Source organism: Lissotriton vulgaris, chromosome 6, assembly GCF_964263255.1.
Source record: "Lissotriton vulgaris chromosome 6, aLisVul1.2, whole genome shotgun sequence".
Taxonomy (NCBI): Eukaryota; Metazoa; Chordata; class Amphibia; order Caudata; family Salamandridae; genus Lissotriton; species Lissotriton vulgaris.
Genome location: NC_141694.1, coordinates 1,767,283,156 through 1,767,300,076, shown reverse-complemented (window position 1 = coordinate 1,767,300,076; position 16,921 = coordinate 1,767,283,156). Strand labels below are relative to the sequence as shown.

Genomic DNA, 16,921 nt, shown 5'->3' with positions numbered 1-16,921 from the left:
TCAACACGGCTTGCCAGCTGAGCCATAACTGCCAGACAGGGCCGGGAATCCCAGCCGCACAAAGTCCCGTTCTTCGGCCGCCACACGGATACCTCGTCCCTAGCTCCTCGCAGCCCTGGATCAGCGCTCTCCGGTCTCACAGCGCCTCGGACAGACGGAGCTCGGCTCTGCCCGGCCTGCTGTCTGAGGCAGGAGGAGGGTCCGGTGCTCGCACTGCACTCCAGCTCCTCGGTAAAGCTTTTCTTCTTCGCCGAAAATGGCAGAGAGTGGCTGGAGCTCCCGCCCGCAGCTGCCCGGGCCCGACGGAGGTCAGCAGTGCACCAGGGCACCGGGGTGTAAGTGCCCCCTGCGCTACAGACCCGCATTAGATCTGAGGGAGGCGGAATAGAGCCCGGCAGCCCGGGCGAGGAGGAAGGGAGTACCGCAGCCTTGGCGCAGCTCGTCATGTCTCAGCCCCTCACACAGCTCTGCTGAATGGAGAAAGGCAATTGCAAAAACAACAAGTGATGGACTGAATGTGGATCAATGTCACACACTCCCCCAGTCAAAAGATCTGGGCCCAAATCCATCGTTTTTTTGCACTCCACACCACCCTGGGTTAGACAATGGCGATATGCAAATCAGCTCTGACCCTGTTGCCCCATGGGAACAGTCCAGTCCGAACTACAAAAGCCATGTCCTTCCCAGAACGGAATCAAGCATCCGAGGACCGGACCGGTTTCGAGGTAACACCTCTCATCAGCCCGGCTAGCTTGACTCCAAGTGGTGTGGAGTGCCTGGGACCCACGTCTGGGCATCCCCAGCGCACTTAGGGCGGCAATTGCAAAAACAACAAGTGATGGACTGAATGTGGATCAATGTCACACACTCCCCCAGTCAAAAGATCTGGGCCCAAATCCATCGTTTTTTTGCACTCCACACCACCCAGGGTTAGACAATGGCGATATGCAAATCAGCTCTGACCCTGTTGCCCCATGGGAACAGTCCAGTCCGAACTACAAAAGCCATGTCCTTCCCAGAACGGAATCAAGCATCCGAGGACCGGACCGGTTTCGAGGTAACACCTCTCATCAGCCCGGCTAGCTTGACTCCAAGTGGTGTGGAGTGCCTGGGACCCACGTCTGGGCATCCCCAGCGCACTTAGGGCGGCAATTGCAAAAACAACAAGTGATGGACTGAATGTGGATCAATGTCACACACTCCCCCAGTCAAAAGATCTGGGCCCAAATCCATCGTTTTTTTGCACTCCACACCACCCTGGGTTAGACAATGGCGATATGCAAATCAGCTCTGACCCTGTTGCCCCATGGGAACAGTCCAGTCCGAACTACAAAAGCCATGTCCTTCCCAGAACGGAATCAAGCATCCGAGGACCGGACCGGTTTCGAGGTAACACCTCTCATCAGCCCGGCTAGCTTGACTCCAAGTGGTGTGGAGTGCCTGGGACCCACGTCTGGGCATCCCCAGCGCACTTAGGGCGGCAATTGCAAAAACAACAAGTGATGGACTGAATGTGGATCAATGTCACACACTCCCCCAGTCAAAAGATCTGGGCCCAAATCCATCGTTTTTTTGCACTCCACACCACCCTGGGTTAGACAATGGCGATATGCAAATCAGCTCTGACCCTGTTGCCCCATGGGAACAGTCCAGTCCGAACTACAAAAGCCATGTCCTTCCCAGAACGGAATCAAGCATCCGAGGACCGGACCGGTTTCGAGGTAACACCTCTCATCAGCCCGGCTAGCTTGACTCCAAGTGGTGTGGAGTGCCTGGGACCCACGTCTGGGCATCCCCAGCGCACTTAGGGCGGCAATTGCAAAAACAACAAGTGATGGACTGAATGTGGATCAATGTCACACACTCCCCCAGTCAAAAGATCTGGGCCCAAATCCATCGTTTTTTTGCACTCCACACCACCCTGGGTTAGACAATGGCGATATGCAAATCAGCTCTGACCCTGTTGCCCCATGGGAACAGTCCAGTCCGAACTACAAAAGCCATGTCCTTCCCAGAACGGAATCAAGCATCCGAGGACCGGACCGGTTTCGAGGTAACACCTCTCATCAGCCCGGCTAGCTTGACTCCAAGTGGTGTGGAGTGCCTGGGACCCACGTCTGGGCATCCCCAGCGCACTTAGGGCGGCAATTGCAAAAACAACAAGTGATGGACTGAATGTGGATCAATGTCACACACTCCCCCAGTCAAAAGATCTGGGCCCAAATCCATCGTTTTTTTGCACTCCACACCACCCTGGGTTAGACAATGGCGATATGCAAATCAGCTCTGACCCTGTTGCCCCATGGGAACAGTCCAGTCCGAACTACAAAAGCCATGTCCTTCCCAGAACGGAATCAAGCATCCGAGGACCGGACCGGTTTCGAGGTAACACCTCTCATCAGCCCGGCTAGCTTGACTCCAAGTGGTGTGGAGTGCCTGGGACCCACGTCTGGGCATCCCCAGCGCACTTAGGACGGCAATTGCAAAAACAACAAGTGATGGACTGAATGTGGATCAATGTCACACACTCCCCCAGTCAAAAGATCTGGGCCCAAATCCATCGTTTTTTTGCACTCCACACCACCCTGGGTTAGACAATGGCGATATGCAAATCAGCTCTGACCCTGTTGCCCCATGGGAACAGTCCAGTCCGAACTACAAAAGCCATGTCCTTCCCAGAACGGAATCAAGCATCCGAGGACCGGACCGGTTTCGAGGTAACACCTCTCATCAGCCCGGCTAGCTTGACTCCAAGTGGTGTGGAGTGCCTGGGACCCACGTCTGGGCATCCCCAGCGCACTTAGGGCGGCAATTGCAAAAACAACAAGTGATGGACTGAATGTGGATCAATGTCACACACTCCCCCAGTCAAAAGATCTGGGCCCAAATCCATCGTTTTTTTGCACTCCACACCACCCTGGGTTAGACAATGGCGATATGCAAATCAGCTCTGACCCTGTTGCCCCATGGGAACAGTCCAGTCCGAACTACAAAAGCCATGTCCTTCCCAGAACGGAATCAAGCATCCGAGGACCGGACCGGTTTCGAGGTAACACCTCTCATCAGCCCGGCTAGCTTGACTCCAAGTGGTGTGGAGTGCCTGGGACCCACGTCTGGGCATCCCCAGCGCACTTAGGGCGGCAATTGCAAAAACAACAAGTGATGGACTGAATGTGGATCAATGTCACACACTCCCCCAGTCAAAAGATCTGGGCCCAAATCCATCGTTTTTTTGCACTCCACACCACCCTGGGTTAGACAATGGCGATATGCAAATCAGCTCTGACCCTGTTGCCCCATGGGAACAGTCCAGTCCGAACTACAAAAGCCATGTCCTTCCCAGAACGGAATCAAGCATCCGAGGACCGGACCGGTTTCGAGGTAACACCTCTCATCAGCCCGGCTAGCTTGACTCCAAGTGGTGTGGAGTGCCTGGGACCCACGTCTGGGCATCCCCAGCGCACTTAGGGCGGCAATTGCAAAAACAACAAGTGATGGACTGAATGTGGATCAATGTCACACACTCCCCCAGTCAAAAGATCTGGGCCCAAATCCATCGTTTTTTTGCACTCCACACCACCCTGGGTTAGACAATGGCGATATGCAAATCAGCTCTGACCCTGTTGCCCCATGGGAACAGTCCAGTCCGAACTACAAAAGCCATGTCCTTCCCAGAACGGAATCAAGCATCCGAGGACCGGACCGGTTTCGAGGTAACACCTCTCATCAGCCCGGCTAGCTTGACTCCAAGTGGTGTGGAGTGCCTGGGACCCACGTCTGGGCATCCCCAGCGCACTTAGGGCGGCAATTGCAAAAACAACAAGTGATGGACTGAATGTGGATCAATGTCACACACTCCCCCAGTCAAAAGATCTGGGCCCAAATCCATCGTTTTTTTGCACTCCACACCACCCTGGGTTAGACAATGGCGATATGCAAATCAGCTCTGACCCTGTTGCCCCATGGGAACAGTCCAGTCCGAACTACAAAAGCCATGTCCTTCCCAGAACGGAATCAAGCATCCGAGGACCGGACCGGTTTCGAGGTAACACCTCTCATCAGCCCGGCTAGCTTGACTCCAAGTGGTGTGGAGTGCAAAAAAACGATGGATTTGGGCCCAGATCTTTTGACTGGGGGAATGTGTGACATTGATCCACGTTCGGTCCGTCACTTGTTGTTTTTGCAATTGCCGCCCTAAGTGCGCTGGGGATGCCCAGACGTGGGTCCCAGGCACTCCACACCACTTGGAGTCAAGCTAGCCGGGCTGATGAGAGGTGTTACCTCGAAACCGGTCCGGTCCTCGGATGCTTGATTCCGTTCTGGGAAGGACATGGCTTTTGTAGTTCGGACTGGACTGTTCCCATGGGGCAACAGGGTCAGAGCTGATTTGCATATCGCCATTGTCTAACCCAGGGTGGTGTGGAGTGCAAAAAAACGATGGATTTGGGCCCAGATCTTTTGACTGGGGGAATGTGTGACATTGATCCACATTCGGTCCGTCACTTGTTGTTTTTGCAATTGCCGCCCTAAGTGCGCTGGGGATGCCCAGACGTGGGTCCCAGGCACTCCACACCACTTGGAGTCAAGCTAGCCGGGCTGATGAGAGGTGTTACCTCGAAACCGGTCCGGTCCTCGGATGCTTGATTCCGTTCTGGGAAGGACATGGCTTTTGTAGTTCGGACTGGACTGTTCCCATGGGGCAACAGGGTCAGAGCTGATTTGCATATCGCCATTGTCTAACCCAGGGTGGTGTGGAGTGCAAAAAAACGATGGATTTGGGCCCAGATCTTTTGACTGGGGGAATGTGTGACATTGATCCACATTCGGTCCGTCACTTGTTGTTTTTGCAATTGCCGCCCTAAGTGCGCTGGGGATGCCCAGACGTGGGTCCCAGGCACTCCACACCACTTGGAGTCAAGCTAGCCGGGCTGATGAGAGGTGTTACCTCGAAACCGGTCCGGTCCTCGGATGCTTGATTCCGTTCTGGGAAGGACATGGCTTTTGTAGTTCGGACTGGACTGTTCCCATGGGGCAACAGGGTCAGAGCTGATTTGCATATCGCCATTGTCTAACCCAGGGTGGTGTGGAGTGCAAAAAAACGATGGATTTGGGCCCAGATCTTTTGACTGGGGGAATGTGTGACATTGATCCACATTCGGTCCGTCACTTGTTGTTTTTGCGAATGGAGAAAGGCAGCAGTGAAGTTCGGTCCTCCTCTGAAAACAAGAAAAAGCTTAATTTGAAGACGAGAGGAGCGCTCCACAATACCACGTTTCTCTAAGGCGAGGCAGAAATGCCTCGGAGAAACACACGGTCATTTTGAGATTCGGGGGGGTGTATTTAGCAGTTGAGTGACGGATTATGCAGTGCGACGCAGGCAGAGACCTAAAAAGGAGTCACTGTCTTAAACTTATCTCTCAATGGTGTGTGTATGGCAGCCACTTGAACGTCTATGCACACATTCACAGAACAATATTATGTGAAATTCACGTTAAGAAGGAAGTGCTAGTCGGTGAAATAGTACTAAAGCGTCTGTTTGCAAGCTCAAGCTCATTTCAACCCAACCTATAAAAGAATAATCAGTGCACAGCATGTGAATCCAAAAAAGATTCCCTCTCCAAAACAAAGTAGTTACTTACCAGTAGGTGTAGTTGGCAGCTTGAAGAATTTTCTGGATTCGTATGCGACTCGTCCACCTCCCAGAGAAATGCAGTGCGTTACCGACAAAGTTTAAAGGAGAACAAAGGAGTTAAGCTTTTAAAGAAAAGTAAGACGAAGAAAAATATGCACAAAAAGGGTCGCCAAAGGGAAAGAATCTGAGGATGGTGACAATACATAGGGGCTTCTAGGAGCATGTATGACATCACAAGGGAACAGCTATACCACCATATGGCGTCAGAAGACTTCAAAAACAAGCATTTGCAATGCAATTGGTCTTGCATTAGTGAAAGTTAGAGCTATTGGTGTTACAAATGACAAGGTTTCCTAGCTATGTTTTTTTTGTCTGCAGTGTAGTGATCATTTGACCTATCTAAAGCGATAGGAAGGAAAAGGAGGATGAAGAGGAAACAGTGGAAAGTAGGTGTGGTACGAGTAGTGCTTTAAAAGAAAGAGGGAAGACAGAAAAGTAAGATAAGCAATAAAAGACCATCTAAGCAGCAAGGGCAGGTTGCTTATAGGTGTCCCTTTGGAGTTCAAAAGGGACCTGTATTAGCCACATAAGGTGCTGCGTCCTTAATGCATGTTCATGCATACGAGTAGATACATACGAGTGATATTTATCTCCAGGGCCCACATTTGTCCCCTTTTAAGTTGCATTGCATATCAGCTGTGCCTGCTCAAAAAGTGGATATTCCTAGGACAGACACCAAACGTGCTTTCAGGCTAGAAAGACAGCAGCTGTGGAAGAGTAAACTGAGACAGCATAACTCAAATTCCACATTATAACAGGAAGCCAACTACTGTCTGGCATCTTGCTGCCGGAGCACTAAGGGTTAATAAAAATGGTTCTGTCGGGTGACAATACAAATGATTTACAACTGCTATTCAATGCAATAAAAGAAAAGAAACAAAACAACCCCTCTGGAAAACACAAAAACACAAAACCAGGCCCTTACACTGAATGAAAAGAAGACCTGTACGTGATTTGTTGTATTTTGTATTTATCTGAATTAAATTCATTCAAATAGATTTTTCATACAATATATACAATGACTGTCAAAATAATATTTAAAGTGCAGAGATGTGACAATAGTGATCACGTGATAAAATGGTATGTACATTGATAATACATTCCAATACAATCAATATATACACATATATACAAGTGTTTTTATTTTCTAAAGACCATCTGCTGATACGATTTTCCAGAATCCTGTTTATTTCTTTCAGTTTGATAGAATTCTAAATTCTAGAATTCTATCAAACTGAAAGAAATAAACAGGATTGAATAGCAGTTGTACATCATTGTATTGTCACCCGACAGAACCATTTTTATTAACCATTAATTACCCAGGTTCTGAGGGACACAGGGTCACCCCGTTTTTCTTAATAATAGCCGGAGCACTAAGCTCACCTGTTTGAATGAACTCTGTAGTGCACAATCTCCATCTTGATTCAGCCTGGACCCTTAAACCCCACCCTTTCACAATTCATAACAGGGAGGTGGTGAGGCCAGCAAGGCTTGTTGACCCTTCCCCCACCCCGTGACGAGTTGTGAAAGGGTGGGATGCCTGAGACTGCAGTTCTTGGACATCAAGTCCTGGTGCTGCAGTGCTTCACGCCGAAGCAACGCTGGTGATCTCGCAGGCCTCTAGGCTGTGTGAACGCCAGCCAGGCAAATGCATTCACAACGAGATTTCTGTACATGCGCATATAACAAAGACCAAGCAATGCTCGTTGGGAACACAGAGTGATTGTAGTCATCAGGCAGTGCATGTGTGTTTGTCGCTTTTTTAATTTGGTTAATCACATCAAAAAAATATATTAAGAATGGAATTTGGACTTTGTTGAAAAAAATTCATGCCCATCCGATGCCAATGAAGGGGAAGCATCACTGAAAGTGAAATCAGAATCATGCATCAGATTAAGCCATGTTTGCTGTCAAAGCTGCCCATCTCTCCCCCGCAGCTTTCTATCTCTGCTCACTGCTGCCCAGGTGGAAGTGAGCTCTTGAAGTAAACTAAAAAGAAAATAGTGCCATAAACGAACCAAAATAAAAATTAAAAAAGAAAAGGAATAACACATGTAGCAGGGGCAGTCTGCGAGGGTCTGAAACAGTAAAGGCGGGATAAATTGACCATATTCACCAATTGGAAGCAGCCATTTACAAATGGCATTAACAAGAGCCAATAGAAAACATGGGAGGTGCTTCAAGCCCATATTCTAAATGCAGCATGTCTCAAAGAGACAGCACATGCGCTGCCTAGGGGAGAGACAAAAACAACAGTATTGTGGACACAACCAATAGATAGCGGAATAATGCACATCATGTGAATCCAGACAAATTCTTCAAACTGCAAAACTACACATACAGGTAAATAATCATTTCTATTCTTCTCCTCTGTAGCGCCAATGTACATAGAAGTACTCTGCAAAATAAAAACTTGCAGAGAACAGTTCTCCCACATGTGTTCCAGCTTAGGGTTATGACATAAAAATGCAAGTAACATAAATCTCACCTCCCAGGTTTGACTTGACTGTGTTCAGCAGAGAGAAAACTTTGCAAAGGTAGAGAAAAACTAGGAACTTTCGCAACTATTCAAATAGTGAAAACCAGGGAGAAAAAAGAAAAGGTTCTGTTTAGTGGACTGTCTAAAAAACGAAGTATTGAGGAGCGTTTTTGAAAATCTGCAACTATCAACTTTCGTGGATTCCAGAAAACTAGCAATGGTACAAACTTAAATTGATCTCTTTGACTTAAATCTGCTGTCTCAGAATGAAAATAATACTGGGCACTGTCTGTCTAAAGATCAAAGTAGAATATCATTGTTAAAATGTATACTCTAGGCAATCCTTAGTCTGTGTATAGATGATCAAATGCTGGTTTTTCTGAAATGCCTCTTGCATGAATGTTTGGGCTTAATATATTGTTTTCTCATTTTAAACCTGCAGGAAAGTTCGTGGTGAAGCAAAAAAGTGTCGCAAAGTTTATGGTATTGAGCACCGAAACCAGTGGTGCACAGCCTGCAGGTGGAAGAAAGCGTGTCAGCGATTCTTGGACTGAGTGATTGTGTCAAAGTGCACACCCCTTCCTCCGCCCTCCGCAGACCAAGGCTCCTTATTCCAACTCTACTGCGCCAAGTTCCTGGGAGCCTTTATTGGACGCTTTTCACATGTGGGCGGAGAGGAGAACTTTTCAGATGTAAATTCTAAAATCTTTGTTATGTTGTATGTTTGCCATTTTTTAACCTTTTATATAGTCAGCGGATGAGAAAAAAGTTGGTAGCCTGGTGGAATTTCTTTTTAGTAATGTGTTTTGTGATGGCACAGGGACCAAAGTTTTTTTGTTTTTTTTTTAAACAGTTTTATCCATAGACCTACAGTACTGACACAAGTTTGTGAAACTGAGTTTCAGTACCAGGTATAAAAGGGGCAGGTGGGTTGGAGTTTGTTTGCGTGGGGGAGGGAACAAAACAAGGAAACCCGAAGGCCCTAGGGCAATTTTTCTCTCCAGCTTTAAGTAAGTGTGGCTCCTAAATATTTCCCACTAAGTCAGAGTGCAATGAAGTAAACCCGAGGTTAATCGTGTCAAATAATTTTTCAGATGTAGGTCCTTTTAAATTCGTAGGGTATTTCAAAATAAGACAAATTATGTACTTCCTAAAAAGTTTTATCTTGTTTGCTCTGCTTATATACAATTTGGCAAACCCGGCGAGCTGCATTGTTGTGGGCGCTGAGATTTTCACTGATCTCTCAGAAGTTGAGGCCCAGTGTCGCAGATCTAGGAAAGCATACGCTGTCCGCTTTAATTATTTTCAACTCTTATGTTCACAGTCGTGCTGATCTCCCAGGGTCACGATTTGGTAAATCACTAACTTTATTTTCTTTTAAAATCTGCATCTCTTTTAAGTTAGTAAGATTGAATTAATAAACACACTTGTATGATGGGGTGGCATGGTGGGCAGAATATGGCGGAATGACGGATTACACTTGAAAGCACATCTAATATAAAAATATTGAATGCCATTTTAGAACAGGTTTGTTGTAGTTTGAATTGAGCTCTGGTCACATAGCGTAGGTCCTTATGAACCACGCAGTTCATGCCTGTTGTTCAACCATGCTTCATCAAAGCTTTTCTTTGCTTGGTGCCTCTTCAACCGTGCAGATAAATGAATACGAAGTGACTTAGTGTCGCAGTATTATCACTTTCATTCTTTTGCTTATTGAAAATTGGGACCAAGGGACTTAAGGAATGGGAGTAAAGTTCTTTCTCTACCACCTAAGTCTTTGGTATTACATCGCGTCCATAACATGGTTGAAGCCCATCCAGTAACTTCTTTCTCCTGCTTTGGCTGCTACCTCTGCAAAACACAGTGACCTTGATCAGAAATGAACTCAAATCGGTGGGGAGAACCCCCAATTCCAGGTGACGAAGAAAGCTAGCTGTCATAATGAGTGCAGAAATACACCTCTCCTTTGTGCCTTTGAGGGAATTGACAGTGCAGACGTTGAGCTGTTTATAGTAAATCTGAATTTCTTTTCCTAAGGTGCTCAACCAATGAGATTACAGTTCAGCAGTGCTCAAGGGCGTCCCGGTGTGGATTACTGAATTCGCATTTCAGCTCACAGTTTGTTTTATTTCAACACAACGCACAAGAATGGATCACTTTAGTAAACATCACACATTGGAATTGTAGGACTTTGGACGGGCTGGAAACTTTTCCTTTTCCTTGTACTCCAGCGGCCTAATTTTGTGCTTGGCATGTCCGACGTCCACCTGGTGTGTGAGGGGACCACATCAATTTTGCAGAGGACAATTATTTTCGAGGTTTGGGTGCATATCTATCCATTGCGGGGCCCCGCCCCACACTCCTGCAAGCCTGACTTTTTTCAAGCAACCCACCCCCCTGTCTGTGGCTGGTGAAGTGACCCACACACCTACACATCTCGGGTGTGCCTCGACTTTCATGAATTACTCTCCGGTTCTCCTTGTAGATCCTCGACCCTGCACTTCTTCCTTTGCTCTCCCTTAAGCTAGAGGCCACAGGGGTCAAAGAATGCAGATCCTCCCATCCTCCATTAACCGCACACTGTCTAGATGCCTTTTGCTGGGTAGTATCTTGAATTGCCCAATACAGATGAATTCTGCGTCTCCCTCTCGTTTACACCAAGTGCACCCAGATTCTACCTGTAGGTGTTACAGCTGGACCTTTGATGTTGACCTCTTTGGCTCAGGCCCTCCAAGAGAGTTCCAGGATATAGTTGAGCGGAAGAAAAAGTAAGCACACTTTTTCACAGACACTTATTCCTAGAAACCTAATCTTTCTAGCCAGCCCTTTTGGTTCTGGGAAGAGTCTGCAGGTAGAAGGCAGACCAGTGGACTGAACACTATCATTTCCAGGTTGACGAATCTGTTGAAAAACTGCGCCTGGTTCTATTGGGTTTCGTCCTGAGGAACCGGTTCAGCCTAACACTTCTCTAGCCAGAGATCATGGCACTGAACACCAGGCGCACTTCCTCCCAGTTGTGTCCCAAAGTTACTTTATTCTAGCTCTGATAGGGTAAGAAGGCCTGAGTACCGGAAGTCATCCAAAGGTTTTATTTTTCTCCTGTTCCATGACAACAAAGCAAAACTGACCACCTTGTGGCAGTACTAAGAGAACACACCGTCCTCGTTGCAAATTGTGTACAATGTGAGGGGGGACCTCTGCACTGCCTTTCCTTCCTTTTACACTTGGCCAGTTGAGTTGCGTCGCTTCAGTAGTGAACGTCTCATTCAAAAGCAGTGCTGCCCACAGGCCAGAGTCAGTCTTCTTCTCTTCTAAGCTGCAGTTACATTTTATCAGTCTCTTCTCAATGTGTGTGCAGCTTGAGGACAGCATCCTGTTTGAGGTATGGATTGTGTCATTATTGGCTCACATTCCTTTTGATCCCTTTCATCCATTTACAATAACCTGGCAACTTGGAAATCATTACCTAAGAATACATGAGATTTAAGTAATCTACTTTGAATAACCCTATAAAGTGTCCCATAAGGAGAAAATGGTTCTTGCAACTCAGCTACATTTCTTTTTCCAGTGGTCCTATCCTACTTCCATGTCAAGAAGTTAATAGAAACACACCTGAGGCCTCAGTTTTCTGTCTGCGTGTCTACTGGGCAGCGTGGTATAGGAAGAGAAATGGCTTTTTGCTGATGCTGTGCTAATGTACTCCTGCCTGCCCTTGGACCAGGCACCCGTCCCTTAAATGTGGGAAGAACGCTGCAGAAATAGGAGTCAATGAGCCACCTCGTGAGAGATTGGTTCTTTGCTTATTATTGCATATTGAAAATCTAACTGTTGTTATATTTTTTATTTTAAAAAACCCTGGTGCTTTTTAAACTGCTTTTACTGCGTGCTCCAGCACTGGTGCTAACATCGTTAAGGGACCTTTTGGTTTGAATATTTGTGCATACGTGACTTCCTACAAATAAATGAACATATGGTGCAACACAATATGCAAACAGGGCAAATAGGAAATGATCTGTGCTGCACAGTTTGTCACGGAACAACATGTTTGTTCTGGGTTGATTTAATTAACTAACAAACTGAACATATCTGAAATTTCAAAAGTGACAATCACATCTACGTCCTACAGAGCTGTTGTGTATTTGGTTGCCTAGGTATACCCAATGACCACTGCTTGGACACAGTGCATCAGATAAGAACACGCTTTTAAGTTTGTACATATCTTTTATACTTTAATTAAACCTTTATTACACCTTCGCAAGTGTAGAACTGTCCATAAAATTGTTTAACGTAGGTAGTTGGATACAAAAAGGATAAGTAACACTACATTATCAATGTAAAATATTTTTTCTCGTTTGTAATTTTGCTATGCCAACATTTAAATTTATAAGGTTGTAGTCACACCATAATTTCCTTGGACAATTTACCAGCTGATTCTTCCTGCACACTTTTCTCTTTAAACATCAGATAGCTTTTGCCCAGTAGTTGCTTGTATTTCGCAATGCAAATAAAGTATGTGCAATCCTATATTGAAAATAATTACTTCCCATCCAAGGAGACCTGCAGTAATTTTAATTTGCATACAAGTAGGAAAATTCACAGAAAATGTTGTTTGTAAACAAAGTGCTCTACAGTTGGCCGCTCTGCAGTTTTCATAGTGTCTGTTCACTGGCAGAAGATGGCCGACAATTTTGCATAAAAACTTTAAAGCACAGGACCTATGTAAGCGTTTGTTCTTTGTATACTCTCACTTTTTGTACTTGAAGTAAAAATTACTTGGCTGTTTCATGTTAAAAAAAAATATGAAATAGGATTTTTGATTTGAATATAACAAACTATTGCAGACAATGGCATTTCCTGCACAATGAGAACAACCCAGCCAGCTGCTGCAGTGGTAAAACATTGACACGCACAGTTTCAAGTTTGTCTGAATTCATGTTTATTTTTCAGGCATTCTATTACGCTCCAGGTTTTAGAATTTGTTCTTAGCCAAGCGTATATTTCCATGAGTATTTGGTAAGGTTAGAATGTTTTTTCTCTCAAAGTAAATGGGGCTGCAGCCTACTTGCGACATTGTTCCCTAAAACATTGTTCCCTAAAAATGTATGCTTCGGATTCATGGTAATTTAACAAATACTTCTATTAATTAAAAGCAGAAAAGCTAATGGCAAAAACCCATCTTACCCACAAACTTAAACAGGAATACACCTCTGCAGCTGGCGACTCTCAAAGGTTTGACATCTGTATGTTAAAGAAATGATATCATCTTGATGTTTTGGGGAGATGTGGTTGCTGAATGTGTATATGATCAGTGCGAACCTGTGATTAACTATTTAGGGCAGGTAGTCTGAAGTGGTAAGGAAGTGGCAACAATATTAACCTTTCAAGCCGAGTAGTTTGCAACTGATATTTTTTTTACTGAGCCACATGACATGAAATTTTGTCTGAGGGTGGGGGGCAAAGTTCTGCTTTCAGGGGAAAGGTAGGGCACAGGGCATAAACATCCGCCTATAAAGGACTTTTGTAACATTTGTAAATATTGTAAAATTTTTGACCCAATTTGTGTTTCCCGTTGGGCTGCACATTAATATACATGTGCAAATATGAAAATGTTGACCTTTTCTTAGTTGTGTCTTGTATTGAACTAAAGAGGGTGAAGGTGCAGTATGAGAGGACGAAGGTTACATGTAGTATCTTTCTGGTTCCCAGGGAAATGGAACGTAGTCCAATATAGCTAGTAGAGGTGGGTAGGAAAAAACACCTTTTAGGGTTTCACTGTCCTAAATAAAAGTTCCCGTCCACTTCACTTCCCTAAAGTTTGATGGAGGTTTCATAGATAGATGTAGTGACCAATCTTCTGCCTCTTTAGATAACCACCCTCGAGTCGCAGCGTAAGTTTTCCTTCAATAATATAGTTTTTAATTCTCAAATTGCAGCTGACCACCTGCAAGTGACAGATGAAGCTGACAAATTGGCTGCATGTGTGAAATGTAATGGGTTGAAGTTTAGCTCCATAGTATGCCAAATAAAAAAAATATGGGAGCTACTCTCATGGTATGAAGTTTTCATAGTATACAGATGAATGGATATGCCTAGTGACCCCCCTCCCCCCGATCCTCTCAACGCCCTTCATTTTATCCCCCTTCACATCTGTGGTATGGGCCTTAGGGCCTGCCAAGAACATCTTAAGAAGCGCTCTAGTGCAAAAGGATTCATGGGCCGATCAACACCTTCTTCTTTTCTAGAGGTTGTAAAAAGCTAACACACGAAAAGGTGACATTTTCATGGACAACTTCGTCGATTTCAATATATTGGGTTAAAAATGCTTATCTTGCTTTATGTAAAGTAAAAGGAATTCCAGAAACATTTATGTGTTAAAATGTCCCTGGAATAGTAGTGATGTACAAGTGCATGTGATTATTTCTCCTCTATCTGTCTTGCTGGAGATTTGTTTATTCCAGTTGTCTTCCAAGTATTATTTTTATTGTAATACAAAAATGTGAAATTGTATGTTTTTACAGCAATCTGAGATATATTTTATACAAAATAAATTGTGGGGGAAAAAGAGGTCTTGTGGAAATTTCAATTGCTTGAGCAAAGGTGATAGTTTTACAGATTTTAGCCTTGCTTATGAGGGGTATAGGGTTTTCTGACACCTGCACGCACCCCTGCTTGCGCAGAAATCGTAATTCTGAGTTAAGTGTGGTATTTCAGCATCTAGTAATTACTGGCTCACATGAAGTCTGCATTTTTGTCACATTTCAACAGGTCAAACCTGCGAAACTTTGAAGAGTATTTACTGTGACATGCGGATTTTGATGCTCTATATCTGCATACTACTAACCAGATACTCAGAATAGGTGTAGTTTATCGCACTAGATAATCCCAAACCCTGATGTTATCAGTTGCAATAACCAGCACGGACTCCTCTGGGGCACTTGTATTCCGGGTTTTATTATCTGAATTAAGCAGCCAGACCCCTTCATAGGCAGAGGCACAGAAATCATTTCACTTCACTTCTTGGTTGCTTTGATTTAGTGTTTCCTCTTTAAGGCAGTAAAATGCCTTCAAGGATGTTGATAGCAGGACACCATAATGTCTAAAGAAAAATACTAGTGAAGTACATTAAAAAATGGGACTCTTAACTTACTTTATTAATGTTCATAAACTCTAAGATCTACTGCAGGAAACATCAGGTAGCCATCAGTTCAAACTAACTTAAAGCACTTTATATCTACGCTTAAGCTTCACAAGAGTCGCATCCCTAATATTTCCTCAAAATGCTGTTATCAGTTCCCTACTCCTTCTCGTGCCAAGAAGGCGCGACGTCTCATACTGCTAGGCAGCTTCTGGTGTTGGCTTTTTCGTCTGTCTGGTGTACATTATTATCAGCTTTTTTCTTAGAACCTAGCCTACATCACAGTGTCTCTTTTTAGGTTGTCGCCAGTCTAGGTGCAAAGAATTGCAACATAGCCCGGGTTGGTAGCATCCCAGTTAAGCCACAGCCTTGCCTATAAGCTGAAACAAAAACCTCCACATATGCTCGACCCCAGTAGGAAAATCCAACTAACTGATAAGAGCTACACACACAGATACTGAACTTTCAAAGCAGACTGGTAGAGTGAAAACCAGATGCATCTCAGAGACGATTCACAAACAATTAGTGAAAATATTACAAATGTTAAGTTCTTAGTATGTGTGCCACTTAGTACCATGGTAATAGCATCACAGTGCATTCTCACTCTGGGCATCATTTTATGTGGAACTGGGAGTTGAACGAGTGTCGTGGTACCTGTTCGCTGGGAAACATCCTTTACAACGAAACCTTTACGACGCAAAGCTATTACAACGCAGGTTTTACTACGCATACCTTTACAACACATTACACTGGGGGGCGCTCTATGATAGGGAATATGTTTAATTTACTATCCAACACCTTCCCTAGTGTCCACGGGGACTGGAGTTATAATAGTAAATTAAAATATTCACTATCCAGCACCCCAAAGTGTAATGCGTTGTAAAGGTATGCGTAGTAAAACCTGCTTTGTAACAGCATGCGTTGTAAAAGCATGCGTTATAATATCATACATCCCTGTTCGCTAGACCGCAAGGGCACCATGGGTCCAGATGGTCGCACCTCTTTTGCTGAAGGACAGGATCAAAGTGTTGGTATCCAATGGCGTAATGTGACGGTGGGTTGTCCCTGTTGTAAAAGCTGTTAATGCTATTTCAGATTGGATGTGTCAACTAGACTAAGCTTATCTAGCAGACAAGAATATGCCAATACTGGTTGCAGTTGACAGGTTGCCTTCCAGGCATCAGGCTGAGATTTTATCAATGAATCCTACCCAAGAAGGCTGCAATCTTCTCTCACGGCCTGTGGGAAACTCCCATTGAGTTCTCACCAAAAGTGAGCTAAGTCTCGCAGGAGAAAGATCCGTGGTCATGGGGACTGGAAGAACATCTTCAGTAGCTGCCGCAGTAATCTGATATGTATATATGTAAGTAATGGTATTTATGTAAGACAAGCCTAGCTAGGAAGAAACCGAGCACTCTACGTTACATGGGGGAGAGGAGATCTTACATCATGTGCATCAAGTAAGAATTGTATGTACAATTCACACTTTACATTTGTTTTAGGCACAGGGAGATTAGATGATTTGCCTAGAAACGCAAGTCTTGCTCTGAGGCTTGGATTTGAACATGGGTCCCCAGGTTTTATGGTTCGCAGCTCTTACCACTAAGCCACACCA

At 45.0% G+C, this 16,921-nt stretch overlaps 1 protein-coding gene across 2 annotated transcripts in view; it reads left to right on the top strand.

The window, feature by feature from the left end:
* The window catches only part of ZNF395 (zinc finger protein 395), a 118,935-nt gene extending 104,200 nt beyond the window's left edge, over positions 1-14,735 (top strand). For both annotated transcript variants that reach the window (XM_086928020.1, XM_086928019.1), the window contains exon 10: positions 8,614-14,735. In XM_086928020.1, coding sequence (XP_086784146.1) covers positions 8,614-8,725 — 112 coding nt within the window. In that variant the 3' untranslated portion in view covers positions 8,726-14,735. The remainder of the gene's footprint in view (positions 1-8,613) is intronic.
* Positions 14,736-16,921: the final 2,186 nt, after the last annotated feature.